The following is a 23192-nucleotide window of genomic DNA, read 5'->3' as shown; positions in this document are numbered from 1 at the left end:
TGCAGGGCCTTCTAGCTGCCCCTTCTACTCTATAACCACCACCCCTCTTCTCAGCTTTGGGATTCAACCCTACAGTGATGACTGCAACAGTGAAACACGAACGTAGTACAGTTGTGTACACTTACCATAAATGTAGATATTCGAGTGTCTTCACTGTTGCAGTCTGGGTTACCCACCCTCCTGTCCCCTCTTATGCTTTTATTAGTGTGGTTTCCTACTTCACCCTTCTTCTGAGGTGTATTTGCTACAGGGTATGGGGTTTGTGGTATGTTACCTTTTTGTTTTACTATTAGCCTTCACTTTTGGGCACCTGACATCTGGGGCAAGAAAAACTGGAGAACATGGCGTCGGCTGGCAGCTTTGTACTCCTGGCGCTCTGACGTCAGGGAGCATGACTGAACAGCCGACACCGGACCCAGACTTTGGGATTCTGGCCGACCGAGAGCTGCCTGCCGGCAGGAAGAACCCTACAGTGATGACTGCAACAGTGAAGACACTCGAACATCTACATTTATGGTAAGTGTACACAACTGTACTTTCCGGATGGTCACGCTGCAATCGATTCTCCCATTCTTAGCAACGGGCGATTGGATGTGCTGTATAGATCTCAAGGATGCTTACTACCACATCAAAATGGACAGATCATCCAGAGATCACCTGCGTTTCCGGCTGGGGGCCAGTCATTACCAATTCAGAGCCCTGCCCTTTGGTCTCACCACAGCCCCCAGGGTGTTCACCAAATGTATGGCAGTGGTCACGGCTCACCTGAGACGATTGGGATTCTGGGTGTTTCCATATCTGGACGACTGGCTCCTCACCGCCACCTACAGGCATCAACTAATCCAAGCAAGAGACTACACCATAAACCTTTGTTCCCAGTTGGGCATAACCGTAAACTTCGAAAAATCTGCATTATCGCCCTCGCAGCATATTACATTTATAGGGGCAGAACTGGACACCGTCAATGCAAGGATCAGGTTGCCCCAATCAAGAATCGTAGCTCTAAAAAATCAATTATCCAGTCTGTTGATCCGGAACAAAGCTCCTGCGTCCCAGATACTGCAGCTTTTAGGCACAATGGCAGCCACACTGATAGCAGTTCCGTTAGGCCTCATGCACATGCGAATACTCCAGTGGATACTCTTCGTGCAATGGTCTTACCAACCACTTCCCATGTCACACGAGATCCGGTTAACGAATCTTTGCAAGAAGGATCTCAATTGGTGGTTGAACAGTGACCAAGTGATAATCGGACGTCCCCTTGTTCTTCCCCAACCCACAGCCACAGTGACCACGGATGCTTCCCTGATAGGGTGGGGGGCTATTTCAGGGAAAGACTGTCCAAGGCACTTGGTCAGTCATGGAAACACATTTGCATATAAATGTCCTAGAGCTGAGAGCGGTGTTCCTGGCGTTGCAACAGTTTCACAACTCTCTCCCTCCAGGTACAATTGCTATCCAGACGGACAACATGTCAGTAGTCTGGTACATCAACAAGCAAGGGGGAACCAGATCGTATCCCTTATGCCGGGAGGCCCTAGGAATTTGGCAATGGGCTGTATCCACCAGACACTTTCTGATAGCAACGCACATTCCGGGGTCATCCAGCGTGATAGCGGACAAGCTAAGTAGGGCCATGCTGTTGCCTCACGAGTGGTCTCTCAAACAACAGGTGGCGGAAAAGATTTTCCGCAGATGGGGCCAGCCTTGCTGCGACCTATTTGCATCTCCGATGAATGCCAAATGCAGCAGCTACTTTGCCCTTTATCCCCCACCGGGGAACAAACCGAGGGACGCGCTCGTACACGATTGGCCCCCGGGCCTCCTATATGCCTTTCCGCCAATACCCCTAATTCCCAAATTCATGCAGAAAGCCAGAAGTCTGGGAAGGACTGTGATTTTGATAGCCCCGTCTTGGCCTCGACAGATTTGGTTCCCCTTCCTGTGGGAGTATCAAGTGGAAGAACCATGGATTCTGGACCCAGTGCCGGATCTTCTGACTCATTCGTCAGGAGTTCTTCATCCCTCCCTCACCTCCGTAAAACTGACAGCTTGGCTGCTTCAATTCCCACATTAGCCAGGTCTCAAGATTTGTCTTCTGCGGTCCAGCATATTATAGTTTCCTCTCATAAACTATCTATCAGGAAGCTATACAATAGCAAATGGAAACGGTTTGTTCACTGGGCTTCTCAACATGACATTGACCCTTATGTAGCACCTATTCATACCATCTTAGAGTTCTTGTCTTCCTTGTTCCATGATGGTGCGGCAGCTGCCACCATTAGAGTTCAATTGGCTGCTATTTCCAATTTCCATGTAGGGTTTAACGGGTCTAACATCATGTCACATAGACTATGTAAAGCATTCCTAAAAGGAACCCACCATCTCAGACCACCTATCAGGCATCCTGTCTCTCCCTGGAATTTGAATCTGGTTTTATCCCAATTGATGCTCGCCCCCTTCGAACCCGCTTCATCTTGTCATTTAAAGTTTTTGTCTTGGAAAACTATATTCCTGGTAGCCATTACATCTGCATGTAGGGTCTCCGAACTTCAAGCCTTGTCCTCCAAACCCCCATATTTGATTTTTCACCCTGATAGGGTCTCCCTCAGGACTAATCCTACCTTTCTTCCCAAGGTCTCTTTAGAAACTAACTTAAATCAGTCCATTGAGCTTCCAACCTTCTTCAGACACCATACCAACAGACTGGAATATATGTTACACAAGCTTGATGTACACAGACAACTGAGGTTCTATCTGGATAGAACGAAGGATTTCAGACAGTCGGATCAACTCTTCATCTCTTACGCAGAGAATAAGAAAGGTTTCGCAGTATCAAAAATCACATTGTCTAAGTGGCTCTCTGACTGCATCAAATCCATTTATGTCTCCACTAATCAGCCATTAGAAACTAACGTCAAAGCCCACTCTACACGAGCTGTTTCTACGTCATTAACTCATGCAGCTCGCTTGCCCTTAGATACCATCTGTGCAGCTGCTACGTGGTCAAAACCTCACACGTTTATCAGTCATTACAAAGTGGATAGGACCTCCAGGGACAGGGCTACCTTTGGTTCCACTGTGCTCAGGAATGTCCTCCCGTGAGCCACCCAGGATCAGGATGCGTGGGACGCTACCCACGTGTAAGAACAAAACGGCGAGATAGAACAACTTCACATAAAGAAGTTATGTCCTTACCATAACGTTCCATGTGAGTTGTTCATCTCGACTTTTTGTTCTTACATTCCCGCCCACCTTCCCCCTCCAGTCGAGCAAGATGGTTGCCTTGGTGGATTGGTTGAGTTTGTCAGTCTGTATTAAACATTCTGTTTTTTCCTTCTACAATCTTATAGCTACCTACATAGGTAGACACTATAGTTTTCTTTCTTCCTGTAGGGTGTCTTGGTTGCAGCATACTAGATCTGGGGATTCACAGTAGAGCATCATGGGATATACACTAGGTCTCGAGCTTCTCTGAGAGTCTGAGCTTGAAAAGCGGCCAATTTGGAGCCGAGGGATCGGCTCCGACCCCACGTGTAAGAACAAAAAGACAAGATGAACAACTCACATGGAACGTTATGGTAAGGACATAACTTTTTTTTTACCACTACTTCGGTGTCTGTAGCCCTCAGCATATTTTCTCAGGTATGATTTTCAGTGTCGAGCATTTAGAATACCTGCCTCTTTACCACCCCACTTCATCACCACATGGAAATTTCCCATCTAAACAGTTATCTTATCCCAGAGACTGTGATTGCTTCTATGTCGTCTGTTCTAGTCAAGTCATATCTCTCTTCCATCCATCCATCCTGTATGTCTCATAATTGTGTCAGTGTCTGTCAGCTCAGCAGTCTCTTGTTGTCATTCTGCTCCCCTTAAAACTGGATAAGCCTCATGGATAACTCTCTATTTCCCCATTTGTTTCATTCATATTACCAAAAGTCAGCACTTTACCACTCCAGAACACGTTTAAAATAGAAAACGATAATTTAAATTTAAATTTTTTTAAATATCAGTTCTACATAATAATCATGCTGTACAAATACTGGCCTCCCAAAATGTTTTTTTTTTTTTTTTGCCTGGTTCCCTCAGCTTTCACAGTGCCTATTGTTTTTCATATCAGGTAACATATTTTTTGGTATTAGTTGTAGGTTTCCCTTATTCGACTTCCTTGTCTTGCAGTGGCATTTTCATAAGTCCTATCCCAAGGGATTTTTTTTCACACTTGGTCTATTCTGCCATCCTGGTTTTTCCATATTCCATCAAGTCTATTAATGTGCTGTTGTCCTATCTTGCCTTCATTCTGTACTGGTTGGGTTCGGAACTGGTCGTCGGTTCTGACTTAGCCTTATACAAAAGCTCGAAGTCTTCTTCTAGCTCGTGGCTGATACCCTATCCCATGATGCTCTAGGAAACTCCCCAGATCTCATTTGCCGCTAAACAAGATCGAGTGCTTCATACTGGCTCTGGCTAAGTGAAACCTTTATATTTGTTAAATTTATTTTTCTCTCCTTTTAGAAGTGGTTGATTAGTGTGTATAGTTAGTTGACTTTTAGCAGTTTTGGTGTGTTTACTGCTTTGTTTTGTGACCTTTGGCCGTCATTTTTTCTTCAAGGCCTTTTTCTACCATATCTCAGCTTTATTCTGTTTTAGTTAGAGGCCTTTTTTGGGTCCTGCGTCGGTTGCTGTCTCCTCTTCCATGACGTCAGGTCATCAGGGATATAAAAGATGCAGCCGACGCCATTTTCTTCAGTTTTTCTTGACGCGCGGTGCCCGAAGCAGAAGCATTTTGCAAGTGCCGGTCGGCCGACTACTGAAATATTCTTGTTTGAGTTTCAGAACCGAAGTCTTCACTAAAGCTAAGTACCCCGTTGGGGAAACTTTTTTCTTGCTTTTTACCAATGTCAGAAAAAGTTAATAATTGTATTACTTGTGGGAAGCAAATACCTCATAAGGATTTCCATTTATACTGTATTCCTTGCCTAGGCCCTGATCACAACGTGCCTGGCTGTCGGCTTTGTGCTAGATTTAACCAACGCACCATTAAGCGTCGGTATATTTTTGCATCAATGCATTTTGGAAACCGATTTAACTACCCAGAAATTTCGTGGGATAGCAATCTGACTACCGGAGTACATCAAAAACACAAAGAAAAGGACAGAGAAAGGCAGTCGAGATCCAAAACCGACGAAGAAGCTTCTCCTAAGTCAATCGCCGGTACTCAGTGAGGCACTTTTGCAGCCCCTGATACCCGCTACCTTCAAGTCGCAAGCCTCTACCGACACCCATGTGGAGTCCGGCACGCCGCAAGATACTCAAGGTATTGGACCGACAGATGTATCTCCCTCAGATGGGTCCAGAGCCGCTGAGCAGGCACCGGCTTCTGAGGGTGTATTCAGACCTCAACATTTGTATATCAAACCGACGACAGCTGCAAAACCAAAGACAAAAGCAACTTCTAAAACTAAAAAAAAAAGACGCATGAGCCACGTGCACAGGCCTCTATGCCTAAAAAACAGATGATCAAAATGGCTGAAGACCTTATTACCTTGATCAGGGGTACCCATCTCCTTCCAGATAAGAGGCCTAGGCAAGACACTGACTATGAATCTTCAGATCAGGTTTCTTTTTCTTCTGATTCCTCTTCTGATCAGGAATTATCTATACCTCCCTATGAGGATTCTGATGCTGAGGAGTCTATTCCATCTGCATTTCCTCCTGAGGATTATTCATTTGGAGAAACATTGCATACTTTGAGGGAGCATTTTCACTGGGAGAGTCAAGACTTCTCAGAATCAAAAAAGAGGCTCAGGGATTTCCTTCTTCTCCCTCAGCACAGGCCTTCAGCCATTCCCCCTGTCATAGACATTGTGGATGATGTGTTTTTGGAGTCAAGCTTGACCCCTGACTCCTAACCTCCAGCTCCCAGTAAGCCAGACGGGTATTACAGGGTCCCTGACTCGCATAAATATTTATTTAGAAACCCTGCTGCTGATCCTGAAACTATTTCACAGGGTCCAAAGGGAGTTAAGGCCTCAACAGCAAAAATTCCTACCCCCTCTGACAGAGATTCAAGGGCACTGGACAGATGGGGAAAAAAGGTTTATACATCTGCAACCTTGGCATTCAGGGCCTTAAACTGTCAATTTCATATGCTTAAGTACCAACAACATGTTATGGGATTGCTGAAGCAGAAAATGATGTTGATTTCAGAATGTGCAGAAAATAAAGAATTGCAGGAATTATTGCATGCAGCTGAACAAGTAGGAAAGCATACTTTGCAATGTGGTTTTGATTCCTTAGAGGCCTCCTGCAGGGCCACAGTTACTGGATCTGTGATTAGGAGGCATGCCTGGTTAAAGGAACAAAATTTGCCTGATCATGTTAAATGCACCTTTACAGTATGATTCTCTGTTTGGTATTAAGGCCGAAGAGGTTTTAAAGAAAATGGAAGACAAAGCTAAGTCTATGCAAACTGTTAAAGACTTCTTACCAGTGCAGCCACCAAGATTCAGTAGACACTGGCCTACAAAAAAATTGGTCCTTTCCTGTGTCAGACAGAGCTCAAAGGGGCAAATCCAGACACCCTAAGGGTTCCAGATACCAGGCACAAGATTCATACAGGTCAAAGCAATGGGGCGCCTCCACCTCCAAATCTGGAGGAGATAAAGTGCAAACCTACAGAAAGCAATCCCAATGACTTCCCTCTGCCTACACCAAGCACTTATCTTTTGGCAGCACCCATAGTGGGAAAATTAGCACTTTCTGCTCAAAATTGGCAGTTAATAACCCAGGACAAGTGGGTACTAAACATCGTATTACAGGGATACAGATTCCATTTCCACACTCTGCCAGTGGCAAATGGTTGGTCAGATCTGCCAAAAAATCAATGGGCAGAGGCACAGAAACAGGTTACATCCCTCATGGATATGGGGGCCATTCAGATAGTACCAGAACAGGAAAAAGGACAAGGTTTTTACTCAAGACTGTTCTTGGTACCCAGAAAGGACAAGGCCTCTCAGCCAATACTGGATTGATCGATTTTGAACACATACCTGGACATTCCAAAATTCAAAATGCTGCCTTTGCTGGGCAAGAATGCCTGGCTGGTGACTTTAGACCTAAAAGAGGCATACCTGCATGTCCCAATAAGACAATCGTGCAGAAGATACCTCAGATTCAAGGCTGGCTTAATGCATTACCAATTCTCTGCACTGCCCTTTGGCTTATCTACTGCGCCCAGGGTCTTTACAAAGTACCTGGCACTAGTAATTGCATTTTGCAGGCAAAGAGGTATACAAATATATCCTTACTTAGACGACTGTCTCATTCAAGCAGAGAACAAGGACACTCTTCTTCGACAGCTGGCATTTGTGAAAAGGCTTCTAACATGCCTAGGGTACACATTAAACGAAAAGAAATCACAACTGGTACCCTCTCAAAAGATAACATTCCTGGGTGCAAGCTTGAATACAACTGCCCAGATGGCTTACCTCATGCCAGACAAGCAAAGGCAACTGACTACTTACTTCAAACTGATGCCAACAAAAACCCAGTTTCTGCAAGACAAATTCTGCAGGCTCTTGGCTTCATGGCATCCTGCATCCTACTGATTCCATATGCAAGACTGCATATGAGGAAACTTCAGTGGTACCTAAAAGGTTTATGGAGTCAACATTCTCACAGTCTGGAAACAATGATATCTCTCATTCCCTGCCTGCAACAGGAGTTTCTATGGTGGGCAAAGGCAAGTCACCAAAACATGGGACGGCCCTTCACTCTACCCCCTGCCAGCCAAACCTTAACAACAGAAGCATCAGATTATGCCTGGGTGGGCCACATGGCAGGAAAATGCATTCAGGGCATATGGACACCAAAACAAATGCTTCTACATATCAACCAGAAAGAGATGCTAGCTGTTCAAAATGCCCTAACAACCTTCAAGGACTTGCTTCATCCAGGACAACTACTGATAAAGATGGACAATACCACAGTCATGTGGTATATAAACAAACAAGGGGGCACACACTCATACCCCCTTTGCAGATTAGCCATGGCACTGTGGGACACAGCTTTTACCTACCAAATACATCTTCAAGCTCAATTCCTACCAGGAAAACAAAATACTCTGGCAGACGATTTAAGCAGAAACCTTATGGATCCTCACGAGTGGAAACTAAATCCACAGGTCTTCAGCATGATAACAGAGAAATGGGGGAGCCCAGACATAGATCTATTTGCGCCTCCTCACAATTATCAATTGAAAGGATTTTGCACAAGGACTTATCACAGACAAGCATGGAAAGTGGACGCCCTATCTGTCAGTTGGAAAAACCTATCAGTTTACGCCTTTCCTTCTCTGCCTCTTCTCCCCAAGGTCCTCCTAAAAGTCAGACAAGAGAAACCGAAGATGATACTAATTGCCCCAGACTGGCCCTGCCAACACTGGTACCCAATCCTAAGGAACTTGTCTCAATACCCAGCTTGGACTTTGCCTCAAAGACCACAACTACTGTCCCAGCAAAACAATCAGATCCTGCACAATCAACTACAGATCCTGAACCTGGCAGCATGGCTGATCATGTAGTCATACAAACAACACCTCTCAGTAAAGCTATGATGGACGTCATTTTGGAAGCCAGAAGGCCTAGTACTAGAAAATCTTATGCTGACAAATGGAAGAGATTCTGTGCTTGGAATCAAGCACAAGGAACTGATACAGCAGAACCAAGTATTCCTCAGATATTGCAATACTTAACTGAGATGCTTGACAAAGGCCTACCTTTCTCATCAATTAAAATCCATGCCTCTGCCATGTCGGCTCATTACAATACAGAGCCACCAATCTTTTTTCATCCTTTACTAAAGCAGTATCTTAGAGGAGCCAAAAATTTAAGGCCTCCTAGAAGATCACCATTGCCTGCATGGGACCTCAGTTATGTGTTGGAAAAGCTCACCCTGCCTCCATTTGAACCAGCTGCTACCGCTGATATAAAGTTCTTATCATGGAGAACAGCTCTGCTACTAGCAATTACTTCAGCAAGAAGAGTTTCAGAACTACAGGCCCTCATGGCTGTTGAGCCTTTTATCATATTTTACCCAGACAAGGTGTCTTGGAGGACAAATCCTACTTTTATGCCTAAGGTGGTTTCCAGTGTGGCTCTTAATTAAACAATTCATCTGTCAACCTTTTATCCAAATCCGCAGAACAAGGGGGAGAGAATTCTGCATTCCTTGGACGTACACAGACAGCTAAGATTCTACTTGAGCAGGACCAAAGCTCTAAGAAAAACTGAGCAATTACTAGTGGCATATGCTGCAGGATCAGAAGGCAAGGTTATTTCAAAGTAGACAATTTCAAAGTGGATAAGCCACTGCATCCGTTTCTGCTGTTTACACCATGGTATACCTGTGCCCAAGGGCATTAGGTCTCATTCTACCAGAGCTGCAGCTACTTTAGCAGCCTTTCTCAGGGGAGTACCAACCAAAGACATTCTAGAGGCTGCTACTTGGAGTTCTGTTCACACCTTTACAAAGCATTATCATTTGCCTCTCTACTCTAAATCCAGGGCAGGCTTTGCCACTGCAGTTCTGCAGGGCCTTATAGCCACTCTTAATGCTGTTTAGCTCCAGCCTCCCAACCATAGCTTTGGGATTCTACCCAAATGTAATGCCTGAAAAAGTGAAACACAAAGAACATAGTACAGTAGTGTACACTTACCATAAATGTAGATGTTCAAGTGTATTCACTGTTGCAGTCCAGGTTACCCTCCCGTCATCCCCCTGTCATTCTGGAGTTTATCTTTCCTTCTCTATCTTCTTCAACCTATGTGGTGTATTTGCTTGTAGATGAAGGTAAAGTTTATATTAATGCATGTATATATATATATATATATATATATATATATATATATATATATATATATATATATATATACACACACACACACACACACACATATATATTTTTGCTACCTTTTTGGGGGCACCTGACATCGGGGGCAAGAAAAACTAAAGAAAATGGCATCGGCTGCATGTTTTATACCCCTGATGACCTGACGTCATGGAAGAGGAGACAGCAACCGACGCAGGACCCAAGACTTTGGAATTCAGGCTGACTGAGGGCAACCTGCCAGCAGATTACCCTAATGTAATGACTGCAGCAGTGAATACACTCGAACATCTACATTTATGGTAAGTGTACACAACTGTACTTTCAATTTTAAGTTAATTTATCTGTATTAAGCTAGCTCTTAGCTATTAGGCTGCTTGGCCTGGTTAAATTAGAGGGCTTTTCCCTTAGTGTGTTGTGTGTGTTTTAATATATATATATATATATATATATATATATATGTATGTATGTATGTATGTATATATATATATATATATATCTCCAGAGCTTTTCCTTAGTGTGTTGGTGTGTTTTTATATATATATACATATATATATATATATATATATATATATATATATATATATATATATATATATATATAAACTCCTTATATAGTAGTTGTAGTTTCTGCTAGTTTATTATTGTAGATTGTAAAATGTCTAAACAGTGAAAAGATACTAAACCCTCGGGGTTTAAGAAATGTTCAAAATGCAGTCAGAAAATGTCCGTGACTGACTGGCGTACTGTGTGCGTGTACTGCCTTGGACCAGTACACCTTCAAGAATCCTGTGCCATTTGCCATTCTTTTAGCCACAGGGTTCTTCTTGAAAGGAAGAACAAATTGATCTTTAGGGGATTGTTGAAGACCCCCTTTGCAGAGGCTATAGGAGAAGGCCAGGATTCTTCCAAACTGAGCTCTTCCCCTTCTTCAAAATCTAAAGAATCCAGTAAAAGGTCGTCTTCTTCATCAAAGGCTCAGTCTGAGCCAACATAAAAATTACTGAAAATTTCTTTGTCGGACCTGAGAGACCTTCCACCTTGGCTCCTTCAGTGTCGGAGCCATTGGTGTTTCAAGTTCGGAGCCTTTCCCCAGAACTGGAACCGGTTGCTCCTACATTGAGATCTCCAGTTTTTCAAACTTCCAGATCTCCTGCCCCTCCACTCGATCCTCCAGGAGCCTTTCAGATGATGATGTGGATCGCATGGTGCAGAAGCTTCTGAAGACACTGGCGCTTGCCAGACATTTGCCGAATCTGACCCAGAAGGTTTCGGAACTGACCAAACCTACTATTGTCACCATCTATTCCTCCTACGATCCAATCCCGGACTTCGGAGCTGGAATGTTTGGAACTGGTTGTAGTGGAACCATCTGAACTGACCTATTCCAGGATCTTCGGGCCCCACTTCTGCTCCAACATAGTTGTTTTTTTCTGAACTCGAGGAGTCTAGGAGCCGACACTCTCTGGTCGGATTGGACAATTGTCGGATCCAGACTTTCCTCTCAGGGCTTCGGCTCAGGTGAGCTCGGCTCCTACATTGACCTTGGAGCCAATCCCCTTGGTTCTGGAGGTGCCTTCTGGTTCTTCGGAGTCTGAAGCTTCCTCGGATCGGGGGGGGGGACTTTGAAGTGATGAGGAGAGTGCTGTCTTCACAGACAGCTCCACTCTCAGGTCCAGGCATTCTTCCTCCAAAGGCCCCAGTGTCTGTCTCGGCACCCCTGCATCCACAGAGAAGTGGAGACCCTAGGCCTCAGGATGCCCCATTGGGTGAACCCCTGTCTTCCGAAGTCTCTTCAGAATACCCTTCTGAAGAGGTCTCTCGTAAGTGACTATGTAAGAGGAAGCATTTAGACTCCTCAGAGAAGTCCGTCATATCCAACACAGACCTTGATGAGTCAGGTTTCCCCAGGTCACCCTCTAAGGACATCTTCTTTGCAGACATCCTAGAAGCACTTAAGCAGAGAGGTGGCTAGAAGCCCATCAACCCTTCTGAGGAGGAGTCTGTGTACCTGAAGGCTTTTGAGTTTCGCCCTTCTGCCACTTGTGTTTCTCCACCTTTCAGTGAACTGATGGACCTAGTTTGTCAAAAAGCATGGGAGTCTCCAGACTCAGTGGAGCCTGTTCCTCGGAGGCTAAATAAGTTTATTACATCCCCCACTAGCTTTCTTACAAAGGGTGTCCCAGTAGATGCTATGGTGATGGTGGAAGCCAATAAAGAAATGTCAGAGACGTCGTCTTCTGTCCATCCTCCAAACAGAGAGTCTTATACGATGGACAGATACGGAAAATGCACCTTTTTTTCAGCGACATTTGCGCTCAGATCACTGAATTATCTCACCGTTTTTACCAGACTCCAGAGAGATTTCCTGAAGGAGTTAGGAGATACTCTGCATGGTTCAGTAGCTAAAGGAGTAACAGAAAAAGTTTCTTCCCAGCTCTCCACCTTAGATTCAGTGTATACTCGACCATGAGACTCATTTCTTACACAGCTGATGGAATGAGTAGGGCAGCGGGTTCAGGAATTTCCCTAAGGAGACATTCCTGGATGCACCTGTGTGACTTTGTGGAGCCCATTAAATCTTCTTTTCTTAACGCTCCCTTCGATGTCTCGTCCTTGTTCGGGCCAAAAGTCAAAGACACACTTACCAGGTGTGAACAAGAAAGAAAAACTCTCTCTGCCATGAGTCCATTTTTCCCTACCTTCCAGACCTTCTCCAAAAGGTCAGAAGGGGGGAAAATGTGGTTCTGAAAATCCCAGAGAGTTTTTCAGGACACACGTGGTGATTCTTTCCCCAGGGCAGAGGGGGAAACAGTAATGGAAGACGCCAGCTACACAGAAGAGGTGGACTGCAAAATCAGGGCGACAGGGAATCTTTACTTGGCAAGCCTTTTCAGTACTCCTGAAAGGAGGCCCATCTGTCCATCTCTGGAGGCATTCGGGGGTTGCTTATCTTTGTACCCAGAAGCCTGGCGAACAATAACAAAAGACAAGTGGGTACAAAGCATCGTATCTAGAGGCTACTCCATATCCTTTTCTTCACATGTCCCAGACATAAAAAACATCCTGGATGTTCCACCCAGTCAAAGGGAACAAGCACCTCAAGAAATACAAAAGTTGCTAGAAAAAAAAGAGTCATTCAGACAGTCCCCGCAGACCAAATAGGATCCAGAACTTACTCAAGGTTCTTTTTAGTTCCAAAGAAAACAGGGGACTGGAGAACCATCTTGGATCTCAGCAAATTAAACAAGTCAGTGAAAAAGTCAAAGTTCCAGATGGTAACACTGCAGTTGATACTCCCCTTTCTGGGGCAAGATGATTGAATGTGCTCTATAGACCTTCCGGGATGCTTACTAACTCACAAAAATGGACAGGTGCTCTAGCAGTCACTTGCACTTTCGGCTGGGAGCCAGTCAGTATCAGTTTTCACTTCTGCCCTTTGGTCTCACTACAGCCCCCAGAGTGTTCAAGTGTATGGCAGTAGTTACGGTTCACTTTGAGATGCCTAGGATTCTGAGTGTTTCCGTACCTAGACAACTGGCTCCTAACTGCCACCACCAAGCATCTACTAATAAAAGCAAGAGACACCACATTGAAGCTCTGTTCTCACCTGGGGATCACAATAAATTAGGAAAATCTGCATTATTGCCATCTCAATGCATTGTTTTTATAGGAGCAGATTTAGATACTACAAAAATTATGGCAAAGCTTCCCCCAGAAAGAGTTCAAGTCCTACAGCATCAGGTCATAAACCTACTTTTCAAGAAAAAATTCTAGCAACAATATTAGGGACCATGGCAGCAGCAATACACTTGATTCCATTAACGCGGTTGCAGATGAGAATTTTACAGTGGCTGCTGTTCATTCAGTGGTCCATACAGGAGCTACCAATGTCTCACCAAATTATGTTAACAGAATCTTGCAAGAAAGACCTTTGTTGGTGGCTCCACTCCATTCATGTGACTTTAGGCCTACCCTTTATCCCCCCTGAGCCTGTAGCCACAGTGACCATGGATGCTTCCCAGATTGGGGGTGGGCATTAACTGGGAAGGACAGTTTAAGGCACTTGGCAGGATCACAAGGCTCATTTGCACATCAGTGCCCTTGAGATGAGAGCAGTGCTTTTAGCTTTGTAAGCATTCCAAGACTCTCTTCCGCTAGGGACTGTTGCAATACAGTCCAACAACATGTCAGTTGTATGGTACATAAACAAACAAGGAGGAACCAAGTCTTACCCCCTTTGTTGGGAGGCCCTGAGAGTATTGCAGTGGGCGATCTCCTCCCAACGCTTTCTGATAGCAACATACATCCCCGGGAAATCCAACATGACAGCGGACAAACTCAGCAGAGCAATTCTGATGCCTCAGGAGTGGTCCCTAAGCAAGAGATAGCAGACATGATTTTCCGCAAGTGGGGCCAGCCTTGCTGCAATCTCTTTGCCACGTTCATGAATGCCAAATGCAGCAGCTACTTTGCCCTAAGGGGGGGGGGGGTCACCAAGGGATGCACTTGTACACGATTTGTCCTCGGGTCTCCTCTACACTTTCAACCAAACGAAACACCACAACTTAATAAACCAAAAAAAAATCCACGGCAAGGAAACAAAGCACAAGTGTAGAAGGCAAAAGCAGTGAGGCTCGACCACCAAAAAGCTCCTCTACACTTTTCCTTCCTTCCCGTTGATACCCAGAGTTGTTGTTAAAGACAGCTGGCTTGGGAAGGACCTTGATACTTGTCACCTCTTACTAGCCTTGTCAGATCTGGTTCTCCTTCCTTTGGCCTCATCCCCTGGAGGAGCTGTGGATACTGGACCCAGTTCCAGACCTTCTGAGTCTTGTGTCCATCCCTTCAAACCCTCAAGTTGACAGCTTGGCTGCTCCGATTCCAAACATAGCCAGGCTCCCTGACCTTTCCTCTTCAGTAAAACATATATTGATTTTGCTTCATAAGGCCTCAGTGAGGAAATTATATATCAGCAAATGGAAGAGATTTTCCTCTTGGGCCTTGAAGAATCACATTGACCCTTTCTCTGCCCCTATATATTCTATACTAGAATTCTTGGCAAAGCTATTTCATGAGTGTGCAGCTGCAGCTACTATCTGAGTTCAATTAGCAGCAATATCAAATTTCCATATAGGTGAATCGGGGTCAAATGTCATGGCCCACAGACTTTGCAAAGCTTTTCTGAGCAGTACTATCCTATTAAGACCACCCATTAAGGCTCCTGTAGCACCATGGGATCCGAATTTTGTCTTATCCTGTTTGAGTCTTCCCCCTTTTGAACCTGCATCATCCTGTGACCTGAAGTTTTTAACTTGGAAGACCATTCTTTTAGTAGCTGTCACTTCCACTAGAAGAGTTTCGGAGTTACAAGCATTGTTTCTAAAAGCCCCCCTACATGCTTTTCCACAAAGACAGAGTGTCTCTACGAACAAACTTGACCTTTCTACCTAATACATGTTCAGAATCTACTTTAAACCAATCCGTAGACTTACCAGTTTTCTTTCCCAACTATGGCAGTAAGGCAGAATATATGCTACACCAATTAGATGTGCATAAACAACTACGTTTCTACGTGCATAAAACAAAGGACTTCAGAAAGACTAACCAATTGTTTGTGTCCTTCTAAAACCACAAGAAAGGTGGCCCTGTTACTAATTTCACTCTTTCCAGATGGCTGACAGATTGTATTACTTTTGCCTACAAATCTCAGAACAAAGAACTCCCCGACAAAGTAAAAGGTCATTCTGCAAGAGCCATAGCAACCTTTTCTGCCATTTGGACTAGACTGCCAATTGATACCATTTGTTTGGTGGCAACATGGGCAAGGCCTCGTACCTTTTTTGCTCATTACAAAATTGATTTGGCCTCCAGGAACAGGGCCTCTTTTGGGTCCACTGTCCTGAAGAATATTCTCCCTTGAGCCACCCAAGAAAGATGGTGATAGGGATGCTACTGTCCCAACCAGTAAAGAATGAAGGCAAGATAGGACAACATCACTTAAAGAAGTTATGTACTCACTATAACGTTCCATGTGTGTTGTCCATCTCGCTTTCATTCTTGCATCCCACACTCTTTCTCTCAGCCATTAGCTCCTGGAAGACCAAGCGGATTCAGTTGGTGACTAATGTTCTCTGACCTTCTTCATAGCTGTTAAGGTAGTATTTTTTCTTGTGTGTACCTACTGTTATACCAGCAAATAAGATCTGGGGAGTCTCCTACAGCATCATGGGGTAGGGTATCAGCCACAAGCTAGCAGAAGACCTCGAGCTTTTGTATAAGGCCGAGTCTGAACCAAGGATCGGTTCCAAACCCAACCACTAAAGAATGAAGACGAGACGGACAACACACATGGAATGTTATGGTGAGTACATAACTTCTTTTTTCTTCACCTTTCAAAATGTCATGCAACCTCTGATTACATTCTCTTGCCTTATCTTCCATTTCATGCAAGTGCTGTTCAGTATCTTCCAGCTGTATGACTGCCTCAGTAGCCATGTCTGAACTCTCAGAGTTTTGTTATTTAATAGGTGCAGTGGTTGTTTGCTGCATGCACAAATGCTCTGCAAATCCATTGTAACCACTCCCATTAACTTAATGTATATCTCAAGCAAGTCCATTTCAAGTTCCAAAACTCAGTCCACTTAAACTCTAGACTACTTGCAATTCCTGCTGTGTTCAGTCTCAGTGCTGTACTAATCAAACGAGGAGCATCATGGCAGCTCCATCCTGGCTTCTGGCTAACCTATTCTTCAGAATACTCTATTCCCAGTGCACAGTTGATTTCTTCGATCACCAGCTGAAAAACAACACCTTCACAAGTTAATTGATCAAAAAAAGTCATGTTGAATGAAAGAGCTGACTATAATAGGTACTACATATGCATCTCTGAATGCTCACAGGTTTCTTTTTCATGGTTCCATGACATGACCCTTGCCAGTCTTTACAGTGAACTTGCATATATTTTTATTTATTTTATTTTTCTTTGTCATAAGAAACCAGCAGTGTTACCTAAATCTCATATTTTCTTAGCTAAACACTTGTTAAATGTATTTAAATAAATAAATAAATAAATATATATATATATATATATATATATATATATATATGTGTGTGTGTGTGTGTGTGTGTGTGTGTGTATATATATATATATATATATATATATATATATATATATATATATATATATAATAAATAACTGTATATTTGGATTTGCTCCATTCAAACCTGCTAAGTTGAATTGCCTGCCAACTTCATTACCTTACTTAAAAGGAGTGAGAGCGAGAGAAGAAAAATAATGCAGGCTAACCCTTGTCATATGCACCAGGACTACAAAAACTGTTATTGCTAGCAGTTCAAAAGTCTGCAAGTTGTACTTAGCATGAAAACATTCCCATCTGCAAAATGCATAAATTCACCAGTAGGTTTACAGAATCAGGTAATAAATAGCCCTCATGGTTGCACAATTCACAATGAATATTTTAAAACAATTGCTTACCCACTACTTAGGTCTCTGCAGCCCTCAGCATATTTTTCTCTAGTACGACTTTCAGTATCTAGTATTTAGAATACCTTCTCCTTTACCTCCCAGTTCATTACCACATAGAACTTTCCCGTCTAACTAGTTACCTTATCCTAAAGATTGTGATTGCATTTACATTGTCTGTTCCCTGTCAAGTCAGATATTTCTTCCAGTCGTCCTCTACTTTTCATAATCGTATCAGTATCTGTCAGCTCAGCAGTCTCTTGTTGTCATTTTGATCCACTTAAAATTGGGTAAGCCTCATGGATAGCTCTTATTTCCCCATTTGTTTAATTCAAATTACCAAAAGCCGACACTTTACTACTCCAGAACACCTTTAAAATAGGGAATTATAATTTAAACTTCCAAGTGCGCAAGAAAGGTGCCAGTTCAAACTTTGCTCAGAACTGTGCTAGGTTATCTGACAATGGAAACCCAGGAAGAGTACAGAAGTGGTGGTTACAGAAATGTAATGTAACGTAAGAAAATCATTCAGACAAATTAAAGGTAGGTAAGTGGTATAAGAGAAAAGGGTGGAATTGTGCCCGGGTTGTGTAGAAAAAGGGACTGCCAGTAGAAAACTGTTGCATATCCCTATGTACATACAAATATGACATCTTTTCAGCAGTACTTGAAGCAGTGCTGGAGATTTCTTTATTGTCGAAGGACAGCAGTTAATTAAATGAGGGCAGCCAGAATGGTGACCTTTTGATCTTATTTCATCCAAGTTTATTGTGCTTCAGTTCATCGGATATGATTTTGTTATAAAGCACTGTGGTTTTGTTTTAGCAAAACAGTGCTGTATGACTTGATATGTTTTGCAGTTCTTCCAAGTTATTTATTGTTAAGACTTTGTTTTATACACTGCAGTGTTTGGCAGTCTTGAGTAATAAGAATAATAATAAAAATGCCCTTTTCTCACCCAAGTCTAAGTGACTGAAGAGTTTATATATAAGTAACGGGATGTGAAAGGGTCAGTAGGACTTTCCTTCTCATGCCTGTAGGGGTTTTCTTAATTTTTTGTGTTTATTTACTGTGACTCTTGCACTTTATGATTTGTTATATTTGTGAAAGATTGTATTTGATAAAGTGAGACATAATAACAGGAATGAGATAAGAACAGGACCTCAATGTTGCAAGGTTTGAAATTAAAAGATATTCAGAAGTAGAGTAAAGAAAGAGGTCAAGTGCAGTCGAAGGCAGTGACTACATGAAACAGTCTGAGGTTGTGGGATCAAAGGCAGTAAAACAATGTAGGAATACATTTGGCAGGCGTATAGCAACATTTAAAAAAGTGGAGAAGGCTTTTTATTTAGTAAATGGCATTTTACCTAACAGAGGAAAATGAGCAAAGTGAAATGAGTATACCTCGTATTTTGTCAGTCTGCTTTTCTGTATTCAGTTGTTAAATAGCAATACATGCTAAGAGTTTTGAAGTTCCACTGCAGTTTGCAATAACAGTAAACCTTTTTCGTAATTATTCTGCTGCTTCAGACCATGGCACTTGCAAGTGGAGGACAGGATGGTGCTATTTGCATTTGGGATGTACTGACAGGAAGTCGTGTTAGCCATCTGTATGGGCATCGAGGAGATGTGACTTACCTTACCTGTACCAGTTCCTGCATAATCAGCAGTGGATTAGATGATATCATCAATATCTGGGACCGAAGCACTGGCATCAAATTATATTCCATTCAGCAGGTAAGTTCTTACAACCGTGGCTTAATGCGTTTTTTGCATTGTGTTTCAGGTATTTGACGTATTCATGACAGCTCTTTAAATTCCTGTCAGAGAGATAAATATATTCTGTTAGCCATTGCATTGGATTAAGTCATTGCAGCAATCTAAGAAGACCTGATCCTAGAAATCAACTCCCCCCATCCTCCATTTAGTAATGGAAATTACGTATGTAAAGGGAGACGGCAGATGCACCACTGTAATTTTTGCTGGAATCAAGCATCCTGTCAGTTTGAGTTGCTTAGTCTGATGCAATTCGTGGGTCCGGATCCAACCACTACACCAATTTCATTTAATTTGGTGGCATCCATTTGTGTCTTTGTTTTAGGCAAACAGGCCCACCCTTTGGTGTATGTTCTAAATTCAGATAATGTACATAATTTCCTAGCAACTGCACTAACTTTATTGAGTTAAGAAGGATCTGTAAGCATTCGCCATAAAAATATTTTGAATGTGTATATGCTGACAGTGTCCCACCAGTAATTTACTGTTTGATGTTTCTGTTCACCAAATGCACTTCCTTGAGTCATACTTAGTTGACTATGTAAGATCACCATAACTTACAATAAAGCAGTGTTGGGGACTTTATCCCCCAACCAGTGCTTTTCTTTCATTTTATATTATAAACTCTAAATAACTAAGTGCATGTCAGAGAAGTACATTTGAAGAGTTGAGCAGTCACAGTAGTTGGTCTGTGCAATCAGTGCTGACAGATTTAACATTGGAAAGGAAATACTGATGACATGAATGCATGTTGGTTAAGACTGCTGAAAGTATCCATCTGTAGTTAGTATCATAGGCTTAGCTAACAGGTTCTGTCTGACCTACCACCCAGTCTGGGAATCAGCCTTCACCAGTTAGTATTTTGGTCCCTGAAGTGTATCATCAACTTTTGCAGTCTCCATTATTATATTTCAACATGGTTCTCTTTCATTTTTATTTAATAGCATAGGTGTCTAACTGAGAAAAGTTAAAAGCACACTGCCAGAGTTTTGTGAGGTGCTTTGTATAACAGTGATCTTCAGAATTACACCTGTTACAGGAATGTGGGCAGCCTATCAACAAGTTTCTCCAAACATACAGGGCACATGTGTTTGGTACTGTATGACCATCTATATAAGAAATGGTCTTTTTGTCTTCTCTCTAGTTCTTGCCCAGTGACTGCCTCTATTAAGGACCCAAAAAAGTAAAAAGGTAAACAAGTACTTTTTGCATCACTGCTGCATCTGTTAACCATAATATAGTTAGACTTATGAGACAAGCACTACACCTACTCTTATTCCAGCACATCATTTTGAGGAGCCAGTGTGTGTGATTTGTTGCTGCAAGTACAAGTCATATAACCACTAGTGTTAGGTTTACTGTGCTACATAACTATAGTCCTTTATTTTCAAGATACTCTTGAAGCAAAAACAAACTTAAAAGACAGGTGCAAATGGTAAAAAAAAAATACCCCAGCCCTATCTTGGGAGGCGGAAGGAACCAGAACATAGAAGTTATGGCTTCTTTTGTTGGTGTTACAAAAGTTCATCATTAGATGACTGTTACAGTAGCCTAAGCTACATGGGTTATATCCTGCCAAGGATAAGGCAACCAGCCAGCTTCCAAAGCTTAAGAACATCGCCCATGTGTCCTAACCACTGAACAGTTCAAGGAGAGCAGCATAAAGTTGGTTGGATACTAAATCTTTAGAAATTTCTTGCTGTTGAAGTGTGCCAAACCTTTAGAACTTTCTTGCTGTTGAAGTATGATTCTCTTTTGGTTTTGATTGATGGTCAGCCAGCACTTCTCCAAGACTGGGCAGATAAGTACCCCATTGGGGAATACCTTTCATTTTACCAGTTTTTGTGAGTAAAATTCTTTGTCAGAAATTCTCTCTTAAGAGCTAGGACTGATGTTTTTAATGGTTGTCACTAAAAGAATTACCATAGAATTACATTTTTAGTCATGTTTCCCTGTGGAGAAATACCTTGTAAATTTTTAATTTTTGTGAGAAAAAACATTTTCTTTTTCTTTCAGAAATTATAGATAGAGGCTAGGACTAGATGTTTTGAAGGTAGGTAGTCATTACGAAATTTACCACAAAACTTACTTTTTTCAATCAGGTTATACTACTGACTAAGACTTCACTGCATTCATGTCAGGCTTGTTTTTGGTAGATGAATGGACCAGGCCTTGGTGTTTTTTGTTCTTTTCTCCCCGATACTGAAGAAGAAAGTTGTATGCGAGTCCTTGGTCTTAAGACTGGCTTTCTCTTCACTGCCGCCCCTGATGAGCAACACTGCTGTGTAACCATTTCAGGTACCTCAGCCTGCTCATTGATTTTTCTAGATCCCTCTGGTGTTGGTCTCTCAGAAACCACTAAAGATTGGAAAACAGACATGTCCTCCATGGCTGTTCAGCTGTACTGTTCAGGCAAGGGAGAATCACACTCATCTGTGTTAGAAGAGGGAACGGATGATGCTCTGCTGTGAGGCCACCCTAACGAGCTTGATTCCTGTGAAAAGGACCTATCTTCCTTTCAGTCTTTTTCTGGGGATAATGGGGGTCCCCCAGGAAAAGAAAAAGTTGGTGGTCTGTTTCAAGTATGATGGACAGAGAACATTGGCTTGGTCTTGCTAAGGGCTTATTTTAAGTCTTTCAGTCTTTAAATTCTGAGTCTTCAAGAAGTTTAAAAGAAAAAAAACGCTGTCTCATATCATGACAGTCTAGGGACAGAAATTAGATTCAGATTGTGTTTCTTAAGTGAATATGTCACAGGAGGATAAATTAGATTCTGAGGAAAGTTTTTTTATGGCTTCTTCTCCTAAAGAGTTATCTTTTTGTGATAATATTGGCAGAATGAAGGAGTTGTTTCACTGGAAGCCAAAACAAATTTCAGAATCCCAGCAAATATATGATTTATTACAGACAGATTTTCCTTAGCCGACAGCTGTTCCTCCCGTCTTGTCAGCAATTAGAGGATTTCTTGGCATCCAGCAGTTTGACAGTCAGCCTCCTTCCCCCCAAAAGACTGATAAATTGTATGAGGTTCCTCAGACCCACAGAATTCTCATTTTTAATACATATATCAGATCCTCCAGTGATTTTTTTTTCATAGATCAGACCATTTTTTTTGTCAACATCATCTTCTGGCAAACCTCTTTTGGCAGCTAACCATATACCTTCTGAAAAAGATGGGAAAGCAGATGATTAATTTAGGAAGAAAGTTTATTCTTCTTCCACATAGCCTATGGAATAGTGAATTGTCGGCCTCACATGTTAAGGTTTCTACTGGCTTCTTTTGATCTGAAAAAGTTTATTGTTGATCTCCCTTTCTCAGAGACTAAAACATTTTGAATGATAATTCAGGTAACCAAACACTGTCTCAAATGTTTCTATGATGCTGCTGTTGTATCTAGAGCAGCTGCTACTGGGTCAGTGATGAGGTCTGCCTGGCTACAATCCTAGAATTTAACAAATGATGTCTAAGCTGAAATCCTGAATGCTTCTCTGGGTAAAGAGATATTATTTCGCCTATCTGGCATCTTTAAAAAAAGGAAAGTTAATTCAGAGTGTCACTCAAATTTTTCAACCCTTCAATCCAAAATGTAATAGGAACTTTGCTTCCAGTTCAGGATCCTTTCATAGGAAATAGAATAAACAATTTCAGTAAGGCACCAGAAAATACAGTTTCAGAAAGCAGTGGTAGGGAGGCTCGTAAAAGAAGGGAGGGTCCATCCAAAACCAAGGACAATCTAAAAAAGCAACTGACTTGTATGCCCCTTCATGCTTTCCCTAATATTTCAGTAAAACTGTCCCAGAGTCTAGGTGTTCACCTCTCTCTCTCTCTCTGGCATCAGACAACTTCAGAATCTTTGGTTCTGAGAATCATTCAAAAAGTCTACATCTGGCAGTGAGAGTCTCTTCCTACTTTTCAGGGAATTCCATATCCATTCAGTCAAACCTCACATTTTTCTTTTGTAGAGCAAGTGCGATCTCAGGGGAGCAAACAGAGAAACAATTTTATTTAAGAATCTTTTTTGTGCCAAAGAAAGAAAG

At 42.4% G+C, this 23192-nt stretch overlaps 1 protein-coding gene across 2 annotated transcripts in view; it reads left to right on the top strand.

Annotated features, from left to right (window-relative positions):
* LOC122797194 (SREBF chaperone) overlaps window positions 1-23192 on the top strand; it is a 2019897-nt gene that overhangs the window by 1984979 nt on the left and 11726 nt on the right. For both annotated transcript variants that reach the window (XM_044066018.1, XM_044066017.1), the window contains exon 22: window positions 18909-19115. In XM_044066018.1, coding sequence (XP_043921953.1) covers window positions 18909-19115 — 207 coding nt within the window. The remainder of the gene's footprint in view (window positions 1-18908; window positions 19116-23192) is intronic.

This window comes from Protopterus annectens, chromosome 3.part0 (genome assembly GCF_019279795.1).
Source record: "Protopterus annectens isolate FY-2018-M chromosome 3.part0, PAN1.0, whole genome shotgun sequence".
Taxonomy (NCBI): domain Eukaryota; kingdom Metazoa; phylum Chordata; order Ceratodontiformes; family Protopteridae; genus Protopterus; species Protopterus annectens.
This window is presented reverse-complemented; position numbering and strand designations above follow the sequence as displayed.